Here is a 23,613-nt window from a genome sequence, read left to right as displayed (position 1 = left end):
GAGTCGCCCAGTATCTGACTTCTGAGGGTATTGACGTTTACCATGACCGGGTATAGCCCAGACATAAATCCTCTCGAGAATTTGTGGTCAATTTTTAAAGCTAACATGAGAAAGAGATTATTAACCCATAAGCAAGAAATGTTAACTGACTGGCAACTGCATATCTCTGGTTCAATCTATGCTAGAAAGTTCCTTCACCAAGTGCTAGATAGCAATCTCTGTACTGAATTTTATATGAACAGCGTTTTTGAATGTAATTTTATGTAACTTTGGGAATGAATAAAAATGATTTGTCAAAAATTTACTTATTTGTGACTGATTTCAATTAATTTGACCGACACTGTATATAGCGTTGGTTAACAGTATTTCTTTTTTGATTTATTAATTTTTTATCAAAATATTTAAACTTTTTTTAAGTTTAGTAACTTTTAACCCAAAAAATATTCGGGAGGAACTTAAAATAAAATACTTCTCAATCAACAATTTTACTATGAGAACAAAGATAAAAATGTCGATAATCAATTTAAATGTATTCGGCGAGAAAAACTTGTATTCAAGTTTCTTGTGTAGTAAGCCATTTAAAGCTGCGGTATGTAATACTCTTGTTTCGTTGCTAAAAAGATCTGGCAATTTCTGTATCAAAGAATGCCTCCAAAAAATTTTTTGCTATATATAAAAAAGCAAAAATATAAATTTTTTTTGGCCCAATCTAGCTGCTTCTTCTATTTTCAAAAGGTTCTAAAGTGGTGCAAAGATAATAATGTGCCAATTGTTCCTGAGGACGCAAATCTTGATTATTTTGATGATTTTTTTTATTTTTGGGCAATCAGAAGTTTTTTAGGAACTTTTCCAGTGGCGGATAGAGGTTTCGCGTTGTGGGGTGAAGGTGGGGGGTGGGGTGGGAGGATAGAGGTTTAGCGTTGACTGTGCACATTATGATTTTCAGAGATATTTTCTTTATAAAAAACGTCTCCGTTTTGTTTTCAACCATAAATGCGTGCAAACTTGTAATGTAGGTATATAAATGATGGTTTTTTGTTACCTAGCTTTCTATATCTGCTTAAAATAAAAGCAGAATTTTGTAATGAGAAACTTATATTTTAAGGAGCGCCAGTTCACAGGCTTAGAGAGTGCGGGGAAGCAGTTTACCCCCACGCCCTATGCTAAATTCGCCACTGAGTTCTTCGTAAGACAGGTAGTAACAAAAATGAAAAAGACTTCCAGTAAAAATGGATTAATGCGATCAATAAGGTGAAAGAAGAAAAAGCCGCAAAATGATTGCATCAACCTGCCTCAAAAATTCAATCTCTTGCTAAGGAACCTACCACGTCCTTTAAAATTGAAGTTGAAACCCTAATTATTGTACACCCATGAAAAAGTTCAAAATAAAAAGCTTTTATGGTCTAAGAGAAATATTAATTTAAAGTTGAATTTTCCGCGTCTATCTAATATTATAATATTAATTTAGCCTAATATTAATCCTATCTGTTTCGCTTTATTTTTGTGTTAGAAATTTTTGTATTTTGCTTAAATTCTAATGGAAATTATAGAGATATAAAAAAGCAATTGAAGTGAATTGAGTGAAAAATTAAAATTACGATTTGAGGAAATTCAAAAAAAAGAAGGTGATAAACATCTTAAAAAGAACAAATAACGAGTTTTTAGAAAAATGTAAAGATAAAGAAGAGCGTTCTAATAGTAAATTAGAATGAAGTGCTGACAAGACTGAGGGGGAGGGGGCCAGAATCGACAATATCTTTAGACAGGTTGTTTTATTATGAGTATACAAGTATGGATTAAAAAGAGATTACCTAAAAAATCTAAAATAAGTTGTTAGGTTTTTTGTATCAGTTTACTTTTCTTTGTGGTTCTAAATCAAGGGAAGTTGGTTAGAAGCGACACATCATGAACCAACCCACCCTAACTAACTTTAAGATAAAAAATGTACAAAAAGTATATAAAAAACTATGTGAGATTGCAGCATTAAATTCTCATTCTGAAACGTTATCACAAACATTTATTTGTAGCCAAATAAAATATTAAAAAATTTTTTTTAAGTAAAAAGTTTAGTTGATAACTTGATAATTTCCAAATTTTCGTGTAATAGTTTTGTTTGCGTTTTACATTTAAAATAGAAATACAAATAAATTATTAATATACTACAGATTTTCATTTACAATTTAAACGCGGGTTTTATTTATACATTTGTTGGCATAAGAAATAAGGCCGTTATGATTGAACCAGTTATCCGGAGCGGTCGGAAGAAAAATCAGCAAATGAAAAGAAAAGCATGCTAAAACTTTTAGATTGCGTTTGTTGGACAAAAATAAAAGTAAACGTGACCAGGGAGTTTATTTATTTTTAAATCTTGTTTTTTTTAAAACTTGTGTTTCATAAAAGAAAAATTAAAATGATTCTGTTAATCTATATTTTTTTATAGTTTGATGGCATAGAGATCAATATCAATAATTCCAAAGAGTTGCAAGATATCTGGGAATTTTAAAGACATCCGTAAAAATGAAGACTCCCATAAAACTCAGTTAGACTTTTAAGTTTTTTATCACAGTGACCAACAAATATATACATTTGATCTTAATACAAAAACTAGACCATTTTCTAACAATCTTGTTTCTGGAAATCAATATCAGACACTTTTCAAACGACAATATTTTTGATGCGAACCTCTTCAATTCCTTGAAGTTTTCCAAGAGATCAAAAAGAAGGCAAATTATCTCCATCTTTATAGAGGAACAACGAAACGGAGATAAGATTAGAGATTGACTTATTTGGAGTAAAACTGTAGCATTGATCTTTTACTTTCCTCCTTTTCGAATTGTTTAATTTAACTAGTCTTGCTGTTTAATCCAGCTTGTTGTCTTGGAATGGAGATATACATAAAATGAAGGTATACATAAAAGTAAGAGAAAATTTTGGGATTGAATTAAAACGAATTAACAATGCGATATTCACCATTATCTAAAAATGCGATATTCAACATAATTATTATCTCAAACGGAAGACAACTCACTTAAAAAGTTAGTTAAGTGTTCTTCAGTCATAGTTAATTGCAGTTTAGGTTTGATGAGAGCAAGGTTTCTAAAAGAGCGCTCTCCTTAAGCAACTGAAACGGGATTGTATTAAATAGGCGAAGCAAAATGCAGGTGGAAGAAAATATTGACTGAAGACATTTCTAGTAGGTTCCGTTGAACAATTTGATGGAAGACTGGGGCAACGACACGGGTTTCGAAATGGAGGGACACAATCGTCAATTTCTAAAAAAAGTCCTCTATATCTAGAAATTTCTTAAAAGAAAAAATAAATAAGGTTGTATAGAAAAAAGTGTGTGTATGGGGTAGGGGGGGGGGGCTGGCGCTTCCCTGGCTCTAGAAGAAAGGGATTCTATTGATTCAAAAGAATTTGATTTCTTGAAAAAATCGAGATCGTGGATTTCTTTAATCAACTCCTCTTCTTTTACAAAAAAAAAATTTAGTTACATTTAATTTGGAGCCAACTCTTTCCACGCTGAAAAAAATAAAAATTGTGAGTTTTTTTCACAATTGTGAAATTTAATTTTAACCTAAATTTTAAGTTTATCATGTTACAAAGTTCTAAAAATTTACAAAAAAAAAAAAGAAAAAATATATATCTATTTTGTTTTGTATCGTGCGTTTTTGCTTAAAATCATGCAAAAAATCTTTTCATCAATAAAATATTTTTTTCTCTCTTAACAATTATTACAATAATCATTAAAATGTTCACAAAATATTACACGCTCGTATTGCAGGTGGGGTTGATAGGTGCAATCAACGCCGCTTTTCGCACCAATTACCTTTTGTTTCGCATATATTTTGCTATAAAAATCAAATATTTATTTACTATAAACTACCTCACTTTTCAAAAAAAGTAAGGCTTAATTACATTAAATTATTTGTTCCTAAGAAATCCTTTTTTGGAAATAATGAAAAACCGTTTGTTCAGAGAGATCACGAAAGCATTACATTGTCTAAAAGAGTTAGATCTTCCGGATGAAAGTAATAATCAAGTGCATCACCTAATTAAGTAAATGAATTCCTTTGAGTTTACTATTTTTACAACTTTTTGGTTAATGTTTGCTGACAATTAACAACCAGAGTCAACTTCTTCAATCCACTCAACTTCTTCAATCTATTTAACAAAAATCAATGATTAAATGAAGATACTAAATAGACTTTTCTGACAGCTCTGGATTGAATCTGTTTATCATAGGGCTTGATTTAGAGGAAACAGAAGTTGCAAAAAATTTTCAATTTAATGAAATTATGTTTGTTAAAAAAAAAAAAAACATATTCCCTGATAAAAAATTCTTCCCTGCGTGCTACAACCACGAGGAAGAATCCAAAAGATTTTAACGTAATGTATTAAGTTTTGAACCAGACAATCTTACTATTCAAATGAGAACAATATTTATAGAAATTCAAGAGAGATGTTATAAGCCTTTTTTCCTTTGGTCTTAACAAAAATCTCTAACAGACGAAAAACGATGTTTAAAATCTAAGAATCATGCTAAACTCTACCCAGCAGATGTAAGTAGAAATGAATTTTCTGAGGAAGTTTGTCATTTTTTTCCGTTAAAAGAACCATTCTTGCAAGAGAAAAGCCTGTTGAGCTTCTAAATGAAATAAATGAAAAGAGACTGCATTCAATTTTTCCCTTTGTGTATGTTTCACTTTGAATCTTTCTAACATCACCTGTTTCAACCTCTAAAGGAGAAAAATCCTTCAGCAAGCTGGCTATCCTCAAAGATTATCTTTATTCCCTAACTGATCAGAAGCAGTTATGCTACTTTGATGATCCTTAAATCCATTAAATCAGATTTAGCCAATAGCATTAAACCAGATTTAGCCAATAGCATATTCTGAAGGAACTTATTAGATTTTCTATGATAATAAATAAAAAAATAAGTATACTAACTTGTATTATTTGAAGACTCAGAAAATGGTTGGGGCATCCAATAAACTATTGGATCTAGGCATCATAAAAGCACTTTGCGGGCCTCCTCTTATTATAATTAGTATAAGAAAAATGGTTACTGAAAGCATTTATATGGGTAACATAGTTTTAAAGAAAAACAAAGCAATAAAGAATATTCATCATAATTATAAAAGTAACAATAAAAGATGGTTTAAATAGAAGTAGAATAAACAGTATGACATCATTTGAAAGCAACTTCAAAATCTATTTTTCTTAACGCACACACAAAAAACGTAGTTGAATAAAAAGATTTTTCAAGAATAAAACTTTTTTTGTTGGTTTATTTGTTTTGCTTTTATAGCATAGTTATTTTTTCTAATCACCTTCTATTTTTTCGGTGAAAAGGCGGAATATAAGACGATTTTATATTTCGCATTACTTTAACGTAAAGATTTAAGTAGGCTATGTATGCATACTTTAAGTAAGCAATATATATTTTAAGGAAGCCATATATGCTTTAAGTAGATCATAAATTTACTAAGTTTAACTTAATTAAGTTTTGACTTTAAATTTTAATCTAACTTATAATTGCGTTTTGATCAAATAACAAATGTGATAATATTACTTTCTTTTGATTATAACTTGCTTTTAAAATAATTTTAGGCATTATTTTATATATAAAAAAAGTGATAGGTCTATGAGACTATTTTTTTTTTTTTAAGTTTTGAATGTATTAGTAAAAGTAGGGCTATATGAAAATATGAAAAAATGTTGAAAAATAATTCTGTATTTTAACTTTAATGGAGTTGGAAAACTGATATACAACTGTTTACATGGTGACATCAGCATTTATTGATGCTAACTATGATCTTAAAAAATTTCTTCAAAGATGTTGCCGCACTTTTAAGAACTTTTTTAAAATAATTGTTTTTTAGTAATGTAAGGTCGATGTATAATGTCTTTTCTGCATCTGTAATATGAGGCTGATTCAAGAATTTTGACATTTCATTTGAGACATTTTCAAAACTCCAAATTTAAGTTCATGCTTATTTTGAATAAGAATATTTTTCAAAAAAATAAGGTGATTGGAACAAAAGTATTTAACGACAACAGATCAACTGCCGATAGCCTAAATTCTAGAGCAATGAGTAAAATGTTTTAATCTACTGCCTTTCTTCTATTAAACTCCAATTTATCACCAATTTATGTAACTCATAATTTATGACCATGTAAAATTTACAATCTTATGGGCTAAGGGGTTATTCTTTTTGGCTAGGGGGTCAATCTTATAGGGTAATTTTGTTTGCAGGTTTGATGATAATTAGAATTAAAAATTATAATAAAGCAAAAATTTTTGTTTGAAAAACACAAATAACTTCATTAATATTTACACACACAAAAAAAACTTATTTATTGTATTTTTTTCTTATTTATTCTTATAAAGAAGCTTAAAGAAGGGAAAAAGGCGCAAATAGTCCGCCCCCCCTCCCTAAATTATTCCTAACTTCAAGCAATATTTTAGAGTTGGGACCAAGCCCTCCTTACCCGTGAAAAATATCTTATAGGCGCCTATGTTACAAATTAAGTTTTTCTGAAACTATGGATTAAAATTGTTTGAAATTTTGAAAATTTTTTTATTCAAAATGCAATCGTAAGTATTATCTATTGGAAAAATAAATAAAAATAATTAAAACAAAAAAACAAAAAAACAAGCCTCAATATTTTCCATTAGTTTTCACTTCTATTATTACTACAAGCAAAAACTAATATTTATACAGGGAATCTATCGGAAAAGGGGGCTAATTATTACCCAAAAGTAAAAAACTTTATTAAAATAAGGACCTTTTATTTTTTAGTAATTTATATTAGGCATTTTAATTTTATCTTAAATTTTAATAGACAAAATTATTAATTGTATATTGACAAAATTATCGGTAGGAAAAAAGTGATTAAAATTGAGGTGACTAAAAATATGTCATACGGAATATTTAGTCTATTAAATTTTGTCTAATTTAAGATTTATTATGAACGAAAACTTGAAGAATCATATTTTATTATAATTATCTTATTTTATTATAAAATCTTATTTTATTATAAAACTTGAAGAATCTTATCTTGAAGAAACGTTATTATAACCAAATTATAAAAATCATATTAAATAGAATTGTAAGGGCTTCAAAAAAGGACTTTACCATGATATATAATTATAACTTATAATTATAACTTAAAATAAAATAATAATTGGTACTGAGTTAATTACTTGTGCTATGTTTGGCTGAGAAACTATTTGTTATTAACCTAATCCGCTTCGCTAATGATTCCCGATTTCTCCTGGGCATCCATTTTTAATAATCCGTTTTATTAAATACATCAATTTAAAATTTTCTTTGCTGAGATGTATTTTTTTTTATACATAACTATCATTAGCTATGACAGTTCTACAAAAATTGATTTAAATAATATAATTTTTAAATCTTTATAATTTTTATATCAAAACTCTCATGGGAAAAAAGCCATTAAAAGAACATAACATTTATGTTAAAGAAATTTGCACGTGCAGTAACAAAATAATAAGATGTTAAATCTAAACAAAGAACGCATGTGCAACGACAGAAAAAAAAGTTAAGTCTTTTTGTTTTAGAACCTGTTCAATTGTATTTATACTTTTAGATTCATATAGTTTCTATTATAAATTTCTCTAAATCTATATTGGAGTAAAATATGTTTGTTGAAGTAAAATGTTTTGTAAAAGTTGTTGAGAAGCGGGTAAGGATGTCCTTTGACTTTCTTACTTTAAATTTCAATTGAACTTTTTTTGAAATTTTAAGAATAAATTATTTTTTTCCTACTTTATTTTCTGCAGAAATAGTTAACCACCATTTAACACACTTATCACTCTAAGTTTATGTTTAATGTAAAAATAGAATTATCACGCTTTTAACTAATCGCCCAAACTTAATAAAGTGCGGTTGTGTGTAAGATCAATAAATGAATTTTATTTTTTTAAACTTAACTTCTTTTTGGAAAGCATTTTATTTATCTTCGTATAAGTATTCAAATTTGACTTTACCTTTTTTCTACTTTATAAATAATGTTTTTAATTTATATTTGATCTTTGATCTTTTAAAATGTCATAAAATGTATTTAATAATTACGTTTTTCGTAACACTTTGTTCAGTAACTGGAAAATATTGCAAAGTGTTTTCTTTAACAGAGTGCCCTGACAATAAAGAACACCCTAAGTAAATGTTTTTAGTTAAGTATTGAAGTAAAGATATCAAGAAATTGTTATGTAAAAAAATATTTACACCTAAAATTAAACAGTTTTTAGCAAATATTTCAAAACCTACTTTTTTGCACGTTAGGTTTTTTTGACTCGCAGGATTCAATGCGTTAGAGATGACAAGATGCAATGACAGGATTCATGTCATCATGGTGCAGAGTTTATGACAAATTAAGATAAAAGATGAAAACCAATTTTTTGAATATTTTCCTATTTCAACCAATTTGCGATTTGACGCAATAAAAATATAAGAGCACGCCATACACTTCACAGTTTCCTGACAGTCGAAATAATCGTAACATTTTATTTATATCTTTATGGGTTTTTTCAGAATTACTTTGGATGTTTAAGTAAAACTTATAAATCTGATTGGCTGGGTAAAACTTAAACGTTTTAAAAATAAATTTGAACTTATATTTATTTTAAATAACCTTAGAATAGTAACATTTACAAGTTTAATATAGTTTTATAATATTTTTCTAAAATATTGGATTTACTAACATTTCTTTACAGAATGTTCTTTCTCATCAAATGGGTGTGGAAGACATTTTTTTTAAAAGAAAAAGTTTCATTATGCAAAATGTTTTTTAAAAAGAGTAAATAAATTAATAATTTGAGTTATTAGAAAATATAAGAGGTTTAAAATAGTTAGTTATTAGAAAATGAAAAAAAGTCAACGTTTCAATAAAATTTTGATTATTTAATTTTAATTAGTTAATAAAATTAATATAACAAAATGTTTCTTACAATTTTTAAGTTTATTAAGCATGTTATATTACGCTCTTTTTTTTTGTTTTGTTTTATTTTTAATTTTTAACTTATGAAAAAGAACAACAAATTATTGATCGACCAAACTTCTTGCAGATTAAACTGATTAATCTTCGGGCGGATTAACCTTATTTATTCAAATCTTAACCTTATTTGTCTAAATCTTAACCGTATTTATCCAAACCTTAACCTTATTTATCCAAATCAATAGCCTTATTTTACAGTGTTACGCAAAATAACGCGCAGGTTTTAAAATCTGATGTCCTTGACTGATTAAGATAAGACTTTGATCAATTAGGTATATGAGCTTACCGATGAAAAAAATTTTTTATTGGCTGTTCTATAATCTTTATTTGCTTAACTTGGTATCAAAAAAATGCTCAAGTGGAAAATCTGGTCTCCATTATAATAATTTAAGTATATAACTCAAGTATATACAAGAGAATGAAAAAACTCAAGTATATACAAGAAACGTATAATATAAGAAATAACTCAAGTATACACAAGAAATGTATAATATGAGAAATAACTCAAGTATAAACAAAGAATGTATAATAATCTCTAAAATAGCCAACGGACACTTGTAGATATAAAATTTTTTGTCAACGGTAAATAATATCATTATTTGAGTCTTTACCGTTGACATTTAATACGATATCACCTCTGTCTCATAGCAAAGATATGTCTCATAGCAGTTTCATTAGAATAATATTCATTCTCATTACTACTGGTTTTCTTGTCATAGTCAAATAATTTTTAAATTGCTATGACAGTAACGTTCTTTGAGAACATTTCACAGACAATGTGTTTACTATTACTGTACAGGTTTATATATAGAAAGCGGGTTAGAAAGTATATATTGAAATATATACTTTCAACCAAACAACCAAAAGCTAGTGCAACGCTAAAAAATTATTTATATTAACTATTTTTGTGCGATCGATATTCTCATTTAATATTTTGATAAAACATTTTTGTGTTCATCTGTCCATCAAATATAGAAGCTTTGCAGAAAATCATTATTATTGAAAACTGAGAACAATACCCCCACACATTTTTGCACTTTTCTGGAATGATCAACTTTTTTAGTATATATCAACTGATATCAAGTTTTATTAAAATTTATTAACGTTAAAATAATTTTAAAAGCGAAGATTTTTTGAATAGTAAAATTTTTTTTTAAATTATATTATTTATGTTAAAGTACCTAATTTAAATTTAAGTTTTTTTTACACGTTGTGCCTTATAATTAAATAAATTTACTGAGCACAAGAATATTGTTTGGGGTACTGATTTCAAAATAGTAATAGCAAGTATTAAAACGCGCGATTTCTCACATTTCAATATTAAAAAAAAATGTATAATTTAAAATGTGAAAAACATGTTTTAATCAATTAAGTTTAAAAAGGTTGGCAATAAACTCTAACGGATTAAAGTTGCCGTTAAAAACACTTGTTATCGTCGCTCAGTAGTTCTGATAACCTATTTATCTCCTACTTTTTAAAAACCGTGTTGTGCTTTAAAAAGACCCTACACATTTCTTTTTTAAATTCAATTCATCTCCTTAAGGCTATGAAGACCACTACAGTCGAGGAGGTTACTTTTTTTAGTTGTGGTTACAACCCTCTCTTAACTCAATAACTTTGAAACACGAACCTTGACGAACAAGACCGCTGTGCGCAGAAACAAATTGAGCGCGGTACTACTAGGGCCGTGTTAGGGATCAAACTCGGAACTTCTCGCTTATGAGACAAGCGCTCTCTCACTACACCACTTCGCAGCATACAGAACTAAATAAGCACACGCAAGATATTTACTTGTAATACTATTTCTTTTTCAAAGTTTTTCTCGATTAGTCTGCTCTGCAAACAAAAAATACTTATGTAAGTACATGGTCTGAATGATATTATTTAAACAGAATGTTATAACCGGTCACTGCCAATTCAGTGCTTAGTTGTACATTGGTATGTAAAAAATTAGTTGAATAGCGGACGCTACTTTAGGTTAGTCTTCATCAGTCGGTGGCCCTGAGCTGTAGGGGGCTTAAATATTTTGAAGAAACTGCAGTGTTTAAAACTATTCTCAACTTTTGAAAATTTAATCTTTTTTAAAAAGTACAAGTCCGTCCAAAAATTACAAGAAATAAAATATAAAACAAAAACAAACGGATAAAAAGCAGTGATTACAAAAAATATATATTAACACAACTAAAACAAACAAACAAAAATAATTGAATTTATATATATATATATATCAAACTCGGAACTTCTCGCTTATAAGGCGAGCGCTCTTACACTAACACTACACCGCTACGGTTTATATATATATATATATATATATATATATATATATATATATATATATATATATATATATATATATATATATATATATATATATATATATATATATATATATATATATATATATATATATATAATATAAACAAATTGATGGATACATTAGAAAACAAATGGATGAACACATAAACATAACACAAAATAAATAACGCGACATAACAGAAAAAAGAAGAACGTGAAGTTATAAAATCAGCTGAAGCAATTTAATTAAAGTATAAGGTGACCTTACAACAAAATTTCCACTACAAACTGTAATGACATCTGCTATGTTTAGATAAGAAATTGTTAAAATTATAAGCATGAAAGAATTTGCAGAGCTCTTAATGATTAAATACGCTACAATAACTGCAAGTTTTTCAGACGCCATTGCCGCACTGGTGTTGTTCATGGCGTTACCTGTCACTGTGGCTACGACAGAAAAGTCATTTTGAAAATTAAAGGTAATAAAAGATTATTTACGCAATTCTACAAGCAAAGAACGTTTGCATAATCTTTCTATATTAGGAATCGAAGGAAAAACAGCCAAAACTATGGAAATATAACGTGATTACAGGTTTTGACAATTTAAAATCAAGGTGGAAAGATTTACTATTTCAAATACTTTAATTTATTTGATTTCAAGTGTTCAAAGGAGGAGGGGGCGGTAGGGGGGGAGGGGGGCACTGATTATGATTATTTGTTTCTATGCTTAGTCATCAATATCTTTGGATATGATTCCATTGTTTTGTAATAAAATACAAAATACACATGCCTGAAATTCAAATAAAAAAAAATTAAAATCAAAAGTAAAATAAATGAATTAAACTAGCTTTTACTTTACTTCAATATTTAGACACAATATTAGGACGCTTTTAGTCTTTATATTGTGTCTAAAATATGGGCTTGTAATTAAGTAATAAGCTTGTAATTATGTAATTTACACGTGTTGTCGGCCAGGACATACAAAGCAGTAGACACTGACATGGGGACGGTTACTGCGGTAATACGGTAAATTGTCCCCATTACCACGGTATTAACGCAAACATCGTCCCCATTACCGCGATTACCCTAACTTATTTTAAAACTTGTCCCAATTACCGCGGTAAAAACCGCAATTTACCGCGGTAATGTCCCCATTACCGCGGTAAATTGCGGTTTTTACCGCGGTAATGGGGACAAGTTTTAAAATAAATTAGGGTAATCGCGGTAATGGGGACGATGTTTGCGTTAATTTTTAATTTAATTTAAAAACTTTATTTTTTGTTGATGGTTACAATAGTTTTAACAAGAATAAACTAATTAAAATCAACACATTTAACAATTATAGACAATACACACTCACATGAAAATCGTAAAAAGCAATAAATAATAAATAAACCAAAAAAAGTCAAATAAATAAATTGACTATATATATATCCACATATTTATAGTCAATTTTCGATTAATCTTTTAAAAAGATTAATCGAAAATTGACTATAAACTTTTAAAATTTAAAAACAAAAAACAAACTACAATTTACAAAATTATAATATAAATTACAAATAACATTAAAAATATTCAAATTCAAATTCAAATTACAACCGTTTCATTACAGAAAAATGAGTAAATATTGTATTATAATGTCAGGATAAATAAAAATAGTAATTAAAAACGACAGGTTTTACAATAACAATTTTTTGCATACAAATTTTTAATATGTTTTTTGAACACCTCAGAACTTTTAGAAGACATAGTCTTGTTATCTAGAGTGTTCCATAACGAGATGGCTCTAAATATAGTACAACATGTATCCTTATATTTGGAGCAATTTGAAGGTAGAATCATTTTTTTGCTACAACGAAGTTTAAAAGTAAGTCTTTTTGTATTGAATAAATCCTTCATAAATTGTGGATTTAGACAACTAATTGATTTAAAAACTTCTATCATAAGAAAGCGCAAATTTCTTAAGTGGATCCTCGGACTATTATCAAAACTTAACAATTCATCAAGAGATAAGTCAAACCTTTTATGGGCAATACAAAGAGCTTTTTTATGAATTTTATTTATAAGGTTGTCATAGTATTTAGAACAAAACATCCATATTAGGGGACAATAAGAAAAATTTGACATTATGAAGGCGTTAAACAACAATGTAGCTTTATTACGGGATAAAAAACTTCTTATGCGTGAAAGAGCAAAACATTTGCCATTAGCTTTACTGCATAAGTATTTAATGTGTTCTCCAAAATTTAGATTCTTATCAATTGTAACACCAAGTAGTTTCACCCTATCAGAGGCAAAAACAGTTATATTACCTATTTTTAGGTATTGATTTTTTGTGTTTTTTAAACCAACTAAAAGTAGTTGGAATTTATCAGGGTTGGCAACCATCGAGTTAAACTTAAACCAGGCAATGGTATTAGTTGCTTCTTTTTGCTGAAAAATAAATTATGTATGCAAAAACAAACATAATGCGCCTAAAATGAGTCCATAATTAGTCGTTTTGTGCCGCTATTCAAAATTAAAGTTAATTGTTTTTTTTTTAATTTAATATCAAATAAATCGAAAATTTAATGAATCTTTATAAAAATTCAAGAGTGAAACTGTTTTTTAAAGTATACCGTGGTAATAGGGACAATGTTTGCGGAAATACCGCGGTAACGATAATGATTTTTTTTATACATATTTAAGATTATTTTTCAATATGACTTCTTTGCCTTCTGACAAACGTGACATAGAAAAACTAATAATTTCAAAATCAACTAGAATAACTTTTGTTAAAAATTCTGGAACAAGTGATATCTGACCTAATTTTCTAAAGGTTAAAGTCAACGGCATGTTTGGTTCACATGTTAAATGTATAAACTGTAATTCACTTTTAAAGTGGAAATCTCGTGACGGCAATAGTGGCTTAAAGGCTCACATGAAGGCCTGCATTAGATATAAAGATGATAGGGCTAGAAGTCTTTCAAGTATGCCTGGATATTTTTCTGGAATAGGCCTATCATCAAACAGGGAAAAAATTTTGTCTTCTACATTTTTTATTAATACATTTATATTTGTCTTCTGTATGTGTTATAAAATGTTTAAAAAAAATAAAAATGTATATTAGTATTAAAAGGAATATTACAATATGTTACAATATTTAGTAGAAATAATAGTTTAGCTTGCGGGACAGTGCGGGGAAACCTAAAAGGAATGCGGGAACGGGTTGGCGATAGAGACAACTTCTGCGGTAATGGGTTGGGCATGGGGACTACCTCTGCGGTAGCGGGGTGGGGATGGGGACATAATTCGATGAACGGGGTGGGGATGGGGACAAAAACCCGTCCCCAAGTCGCTCTCTACAAAGGAGTACTTTTATATAACTTCATTCATACTATAAAAAAACGTATCTTTGTAATGTTAAAATACGTAATTATTATGGAATATCTAAATAGCATAACTTTTAGATTTGCAAAATGTTAAAATTAAAAAGTATTTCATTAAAAAAAATTATTAATAACATAATTTTTTTAACAAGTTAAATATTGGCTTGAGTATCAACGTAGTTTGTATTTATTTTTTTAAGTTTACTACTAATTAAGTTCTTGCAATACGACAATTGAAACAGGTTCAGGCTTGAAAGAAAATTGAAACAATCGGATCTAATTTATTTTTTTTTTTTTGCCGTACTTAATATTTCATTAAATTTACGCCTTTTAAGTTAATCTATCGCTAGTTAAGAAGACGTTACAACTACGCTGTAATGTTTTCTTAATAGTTTTCAGTACGTTGAAACATGACAGCAGCGTCCATTTAATTGCCGGTAACACTTTTTTATTACTTAAAAAACTATTTTTTCATTCTAATTTATAAAACTTGTTGTGTGTGTGTTTTTTTTAATCTTATCCATTTTTGTTTTTAAGATTAGTTTTACTTTTTTTTTGTAATTAATAACTGTAAAATTTTAAGTTACTTGGTAACTAATTCTTATACTGTTTCAAGAAAAAATGTTGGCTTCTAAAATCTGTCTTTGGCGGATCTTGTTATGTCACGTTCTTTTTTTTTTTTTTTTAAAAAAAAATCTTTTTATGTAACAAGGAAATAAAATTTGAATAAATTCAAATAATCCCTAAAACTTAGTGTTGGTTTAAAATCGGTAGAGTTTTTTTGGGTGAATAACATAAATTATGTATGCAAAAACAAACATAATGCGCCTAAAATGAGTCCATAATTAGTCTTTTTGTGCCGTTATTCAAAATTAAAGTTAATTGTTTTTTTTTAAATTTAATATCAAATAAATCGAAAATTTAATGAATCTTTATAAAAATTTAAGAGTGAAACTGTTTTTTAAAGTTAGAGATTTTATTTTTGCGAGAAAGCATCTGTGTGCCGTTGAATACTGTGTCAATGATGATACGGTGAATTTTTAATGTACCGTTTTGCGCGTTCATTAATTTAATAGAAACATCTGTATTCAATCGGAAACTGGCTTGAAACACTAACTTTCATGCGCATTTCTAGTTTCTATCCACCAATGAAAAGTGTGAGATTCATTTAAATTAACCAATGAATTGCCAAAATGCTCATTTAGTAGTTTTGAAAGACGCTTCACTATGATAGTTTATTAATAGAAGAAGAATATCCGAAAATTATTTTTGAGATTAGATCGATTTAAAAGAGTTTGAAAGCTTATTTTCAGCATATTTAAACGCCATTACTTTTTATTAGATTGAAAAGTTGCATCTTCGAAGAATGCTAGCCAGCTACAGAACAATGAGCACGGCTAAAGTTGCGACTGTAAAATCAGACAGTAAAAATAAAGATCATGGAAAAAGTCAACCAATACTTCCTGAAGTAGCACAACTTGTTATAGATCCTAAATCCGGTAAAAAATATATCAGAGGAAAATTAATGGGAAAGGTAAAAAATATTTTAACGAAGGCTTTTTATATAAAGTTTTCGATTAATAGTTTTTTTTTATCATTTTATTTTCGTTTTTGCTATTTATTCTTTCTATCTATTTCTTTATTATCTTTCTATTTATAGTTTTATATTCTTTTATTTTAGTTTCTTACAGTTTATTGTGAAATTGTTTCAGAATTTTAAAAAAACCTAAAAAGTATAAATACAATGTACTGGTAAAATGTGTTAAAGAAAAATGTAAAATGTGTTAGGAAAAAATAAACTGTAAAATTTGACATTTATTTATGTTTTAAATGACAAATGGCATTTACGTTTTAAAAAAATATATGAATGGATTGTCTATTTTTAAGGTATCGTTTAAAAATTACGCAAAACAACTTTTGAAATTGAAAAACCGCAACAAAAAACAGGCATAGAAAAATAGGCGTTTTTAATAGCTATATTTTTTTATATTTTTCATGACTTTTTCCCCTACCTTTTATTTTTGAAACTTTTTCATGGCACTATAACATTTTTTTACGGATCTGTAATGTATTTCAATATTTTTTCTACAGTCTTGCAATTTATTTCTTAGCATTGTTTTTATATTAGACGTGTTTTTGCTTAGGGTGGATTCGCTCGCTGCTATGAAGTCACAGATGTGCAAACCGATAAGAAGTTTGCTTGCAAGGCTATTTCTAAAGCAAGAATATCTAAACCACATCAACAACAAAAAGTATTATTTATTTTTTTTGCAAGTTATTTTTTCAATAATTCCAAACGTAATGCAGGTAATATTAAAAGTAAAATTTTGAAAAGCATTAAAAAGTTAATTTAAATAACTTAATTAAATTGAGGAAATATTATTTGAGAACAATTTAAAAAATAATACGTAAAAAATTATTTTGTTCCTTAGTAACGGATTGCTCATTTGCATCTTAGTCATGTCGGAGATGAATCATTTCAGTTTTCATAAACAAATTATTTATTCATATACTTTAGTATGAATTGAATTTTCATCACAATTGCTCTTCAATTATTACTGTGTGCATATCATGCGTGAATGTGTTCGTAGTCTATCATATGATATCTCTTGTTTTAGTAATCTATTACTGTGTATATCATATAAAAATGTGTGTATAGTCCACTGTATATTACTGTATATTATGTGAGAGACTTTATAATCCATTACTTGATCTCTTTTTTAGTAAATTTTCAAAAAGATTTAGTTAATAGGTTCAATTTCTAGTGACACTTTATCTTTTAATTATCAGTTTTAAGGAAACCATATTGTTTTGAATATTAGGTGCACTGATATCTTGCCATACTAAAGAATTTTTTTTCGAAATAGTGATGGGTGATTATTTTCGAAATACTGATGGGTAATTTTTTTGAAATACTGATGGGTAATATTTTTCGAAATACTGATGGATAATTTTTTTTGAAATAGTGATGGGTGATTATTTTCGAAATACTGATGGGTAATTTTCTTTGAAATACTGATGGTTAATTTTTTTTGAAATACTGATGGGTAATTTTTTTTGAAATACTGATGGTTAATTTTTTTTGAAATACTGATGAGTAATTTTTTTCGAAATACTGATGGGTAATTTTTTTTGAAATAGTGATAGATATTTTTTGAAACAATAATGGGTATTTTTTTTATAAAAATCTACAAAAAGTGTTTTAAGTTTTTCTGGAAACGATCATTAGATATGAAATATCTCCACAATTGTTCATAGATAATTGTCTGTGTTTGTTCAAATTCATAATCAAGTATAAGTAAATAAAGCCTGTGTTTGTACCAATTCGTAACCTAAGCTATAAATAAATTGAAAATAAATAACTATATTAGTTCACACACCAAAATTTGTTATAATAATCAAATGTTTCTTCATAGTACGAATATATAGTGCACATTTACTTTTTTATAACTTTATGTTTTTTTTCCACATCAGTCGATGCATAAGCTTGTAAATCCATATAAGATGGTCACAGCTAATATTTAGTTTTAAACATTATTGGTCATAATTTGCGGTCGAATATCAGTTGCAAATACTATCAAGAAAAAGCATAATTTTTTGATTTCTTTGGTTAGATCCTTATGGGATTAATTGAAAAAATGATTAAAATAGCATTTCACCTTTTAAAAAGCGTTTCATCGTTTAAACACAAACATAATTGTACCTGATATAACTCGTAATATAAATCATACACCATTAATTACTTTTTGTTTAAAAGTGTTACTTTGTTTAAAAGGGTTACTTTGTTTAAAAGTTATTACTTTGTTCAAAAGGCTTATTTTGTTTAAAAGATTTACTTTCTTTAAAAGTGTTAATTTATTAAAAAGGCATACTTTGTTTAAAAAGTTTACATAATTTAAATTAGACAAGTTGCAGTAATAAAGTTATGTATGACACTTTTTTAAAATATTTTTACATTTTGCAGTAAAATGTAAAAAGACATGCTCTAACTTCTTTGTTTTTAATGTCTTTTTGTTCTTTTTTTTTCCCTTCAAACTTTAAGCCATTTTGTTAGTTTTTATTCCATTACTTTTAGTAGAAAATTTTTAGTCATCACCAATTAGAAAAAATAGATTTGTTTTAATAAGTTTTATTTAATTTAAAATTTATATGTTGACTGAAATTATTATTGTTGTTAATTATCATTTGCAATGCAAAACAACAAAATTCACGATGTAAAATGTCATTCCACGTGGCAAAGTATAAAAAAATTACATAGCAAATTATCAATATGAAGCTTGATTATTATTTTAACTTTTATTATTTAGTATAAAAAATGTTATTTAATTGACGTCCGATTAAGAAATAACAATGTGTAGTAATTTCTGAAAATCGAAAAAAGATTGAAAACTTTAAATAACTTGAATGAATTAAGTTAAAGTTATTTAAAGTCTTCTAAATAGCTATGTATTATACGAAACAGCTATGTATTTGTTTGCAAACCACTAACAATCGATATCTTTATCTTTCATTCTTTAAGTTCTTTCTTTTTACAAGTTCTTTAAATTAAATTAGTGAAAAATGCTTTTATGGATTTAACGGGAACCGTGGCGCAGTGGTTAGAAGGCTTGCTTTAGAAACTAGAGAATCCAGGGTTTGAAACGAGCTCTGAACATACTTCGCGCAATCAGTAAGGACAAACAACGGGAGCCATGGCGCAGCAATAATATTTGCACGTACCATAAATTATTAAATTATTAAAAAAATTATTTAACGCTAAATGAATAGATTACAAACGACATTTTGCGCCGAAAGTTTAACTTTACTTTACAATATTGAACGTACTCCGTGTAGTTAAGGCAGTTTTTAAAATATTATATCGTCTGTATGATATTTTGTTGACTAAGACATATTATCGTTAAATGATCAGGTCTGTGAATTATGAAAAGACAAAAAAAAATTATGAATTTGAAAAGACGAAAAAAAATTATGAAAAATTAAGAATTATGAAAATGATGAACTTTGCGATATCATAAAATATAAATGTTTATAGCGAAAAAACCCAGACCAAAGATTCTTTTTTTTTAAAAAAAAAATCTTCTTAAAATCAAATTTGAATAAGATTTAAAATAAATACTTTGTTTAGGTAAAATGAACATCATAGTTTAAAAATATAATCTGTTCTCATCGTTTATTGGCAATTTTTCTTAATTATAAGCTCTTTCTTGCTCGGAATTCTTGTATTTTTTTATGAAAATTGATAGAAATATTTATAAGTATATATTGTTATATTAATATAATATTAAATACATATTGTTTTTTGACAACTATAAATAGTAAATGTACGTCAGAACCGATTAGAACTAGGATCTATAGTAAGTTAAGGCACTTTTTCAAAAGGTTTTAATTAAATTCATCTTAACGCCAATGAGCAAAAGTGATCTAAAGACTCTAAATGATGTTCTTTAAATTCACTATTAGGGTTATAAAAAGGTTTTGAAAATTATAAAAAAAAGTTTCTTTAGATATATAAAAAATCTGAAGCAAAAAAAATCATACAATTTAAAGTTCTTGTTTGGACATAATACGCTGATAAAGTCCAAATAAAAGAATTCGAATAATTTGTAAATCGCCTTAACTACACCGAGTATAGCCTCATTTTTTATTATTATATTTTTTTTAATATATCATTTAAAGTTATTATATATATTTAATACATAATGAAGAGATTACAAATGACTTTTTTTTTTTTTTTTGTTAAGTTTTATAGATTTTTTTAAACGTGTATTGTAACTCAAAAGTGATGGGAAGGAGAAAGGGGGGGGGGGTGAGTAGAAGAACTTGTGTCCCCCACCCCCTTTTTTTTAAGTACATTTTTTAATTTAGAAATTTGAAGATATAGATGACCTTTTTTTAAGAAATTGACAATAGTAACCCCACCCTCACCCTCCGTTAGCCCTATGTATTTTTTTTTTTTTAATTTTATTTAGGTGCCCCAAGAAGTCCTTACGGTCCTATCACAGAGCACCGCGGATGAGCATTTAAACGGGAGTTCACGCCTACTTCCTAACCGATGTCGAAAAACTTGCCCAGAGGTAGGGTTGAACCAGAGATCCTTTGTTTCTGAGGCAAGTGCGTTACCACTGCGCCACGGCTGCTCTATTTAATCAACTCAAGACAAAATTAGATAAACCATTTTTTTCAAAATTAATAAATTGAACCTTCTTTTGGATAATTTTTTGCTCGAAATCTTTTGTCGCTATAGGTTGGGTAAGGCTTGATATCAATATTATAGCTTTATGTTAGGTTTTATATAGTTTAAACAATTTTGATAGTTTTTGTTTCTAAAAAAGACTTTACTTTCAAACTTTCAATATTCAAAAGAAAAAAAAATAACATAACCTCTATTTGAATAATATGAATCGCGAACTGAATTTGCAATTCATATTATAGAAATAAAAACAAAAAGCTTAAAAATACAAAAATGCTACCACGCGTATGAATAGGTTAACGTTTGAATCAGGCGCCAAATATTTAACGTCATTTTTTAAAATTGAACGTATAGCCCCACGTTACACAAAGTAAGCCGACGTTTATGCAACACATTCACTCTGCTGAATTTCTTTGTATTTCTCCGAATTCTCTCCGTAAACATTTTACAACCCAGAAATATTGTTAAATTTTTTGGGAAAACTTTTTTGGGGTAGGAAAAGAAATTATTGTTAGAAATATCTTTAGTGTTTCTTGGTAATAAGGAATTGTTTAGTCAGTGTTTGTTAAATTATTCTCTCCCATTTTCTTTTTCTTATTTATAATGGCTGAGATCTTAGTATTTTCTAGCATTAGAGTGAATAACAAATAACATTTTGATAATACAAACAACAACATATAACATTTTGACAACATATAACATTTTGTCAACAAATAACATTTTGATAATACTTAAAAGTTATTTTAAATGTGATTTTTTGATTAATTATATAAGTTGTAATTTTTACATGTTTATAAGTAAATTGAAAACATAAGAGGTTATCTTTATATAGATTTCTCTAGAGAGTTATCTCTGTTGTATCTCTATACAGATAGATGATCAGAGATGAAACACGAGGTTAGAAATGTTGCGGAACTTCGACTCCGGCCCGGTAGTTCCGGTTAATTTCCACCTCCCGTACCGATAATTTTACTTAAGTAATTATAATAAAGATCTAAATTTAGAACGCATTGAACTTTTAAGTTGTAATTGAAGACAATTTTTTTAGTATTAAAAAGTTAAACTAAAACATTTATGGAAAGTTGTTCACATCTTGTGAATTGAAAATCTTAGTTGTGAATTTATGATTATTAAATTATTCATGAGGCTTGTGCAACAGTTCTATTTTTTTCTCAAGCTCCACCTCCAATTCTGACAATATTTTCAACTTCATGTCAAGCTAAAATTTAACGCAAATTTACTGGAGAAGTATATCTATATTCTTTTAGAGTTTTTTTACTTCAGATCTTTAAGCATTAAAAACAATTTAAAATGAAACCTAATTAAAACGTCCGAGGCCGAAATTTATTTTTTTAAATTGACAACAACCATCTTTATTTCTATTAATTGCCTTAATGTTTTACTGACTGTATCTGGTCAGGAATCAATTAAATCGCATTTTAGTACATTTTCATAAGGTTGTAATTTTTCAGGCCGACTTAAAGACTTTGTTTTAAGAAGATGGAGATTTGCTAATGTTTACATTCTCATTTTCAAAAAAACATGCGGGCAGAAAAAAACAAACAAGCAGAAATTTTCCAGCAAAGATTGTGTATCTGGCAGATTACTATATCAGAATAAACTTTTATCAGAAACTTAAGCCTGGTGGCTATATTCTTGCTGACATAGTGCTGATTCTTATCACTTACTGCTGTTATTCGATAACTATTGTGTTTTTTGATGTAAAATAATATGATTGTACCTTTAAGTTATATATTTAGTAATTTGCTGAATAAAGCCTTCTATTCAAGCTTGAGTTTTAATTTACTATTATTAATTCAAACATTAAAAATCATAGCTTTTACAAAAGACTACAATTATCTGAATGCAAAATCTAAACAGCTTCCTAATTTTTCTACACATAATGTTCATGAATAGAGGAATTTGATGTATAAAATGTTTCCTAATAATTATATGACTGCGAGGATCAACAATTTGTTTAATAATACCATGCTATGGATACCTTTGGTCATTTTAATATGAGTGTAGTTGATTAATGTAAATGTATATAATCAGGATGGTTAGGAAATTTACATGTTTATTTTCCATGATTTTTCCCTATAACTTTAACATACAAAGCAACAAAAAATTTCATATAGGCAATATTAGGTATCTCTAAAAAAGCACCTCGGATTCTAAATTACTATTTAAAAATATTCATTTATGATGTTGTTATTTATCAATTTTCAAAAAGTTTTTAAAAGCAAAATGAATTGAAAAAGCTTATAAGAATTTTTATTGTTGTTGTTTTATGAGATCAACCTGAATAAAAGAATTTGCAGAAGAACATAAAATATATACATAAAATCTAGCAGTCAAAGTTTATAAAAATAATAAAAAAAACTTTTATTTTTACAATATAAATAAAATAATGTAACTAATTATTTATGTAATTAGTTACATTTCTTATGTAACTAATTATTTCAATCATTTTTCAAAAAGAAAACAAAATTTTAATGCAACCAATTATTTCAATAATTTTTCAAAAAGAAAACAAAATTTTAATGAATCCAATTATTTCAATCATTTTTCAAAAAGAAGACAAAATTTTATTTAAGGATATAAAAGAAATGCAAAAAACACTTATAAAGTGTATTTATATAATAAAACTTATGAATGTATACTTGTAAAGTTTTAATGTTTTCTGCCTACAAGTATGTGCGTGCATGTTGTTTACAAAAAGGTATGGTGTTG

General features: G+C 27.4%; 1 protein-coding gene across 4 annotated transcripts in view; it reads left to right on the top strand.

The window, feature by feature from the left end:
* Positions 1–23,613, top strand: part of LOC100199862 (serine/threonine-protein kinase PLK1) — a 49,144-nt gene that overhangs the window by 3,928 nt on the left and 21,603 nt on the right. Inside the window, exons 1-3 of one of the 4 annotated variants that reach the window (XM_065801084.1) lie at positions 7,364–7,571; positions 16,033–16,224; positions 16,835–16,942. In XM_065801084.1, coding sequence (XP_065657156.1) covers positions 16,057–16,224; positions 16,835–16,942 — 276 coding nt within the window. In that variant the 5' untranslated portion in view covers positions 7,364–7,571; positions 16,033–16,056. Of the gene's footprint in view, positions 1–7,363; positions 7,572–7,600; positions 7,717–15,039; positions 15,128–16,032; positions 16,225–16,834; positions 16,943–23,613 lie in introns of those variants that run through there. The other 3 variants (XM_065801082.1, XM_065801083.1, XM_065801081.1) reach the window with 3 other exon arrangements.

Source organism: Hydra vulgaris, chromosome 07, assembly GCF_038396675.1.
Source record: "Hydra vulgaris chromosome 07, alternate assembly HydraT2T_AEP".
Classification (NCBI taxonomy): domain Eukaryota; kingdom Metazoa; phylum Cnidaria; class Hydrozoa; order Anthoathecata; family Hydridae; genus Hydra; species Hydra vulgaris.
The sequence above is the reverse complement of the archived record's forward strand: the minus strand, read 5'-3'. Positions and strand labels throughout refer to the sequence as shown.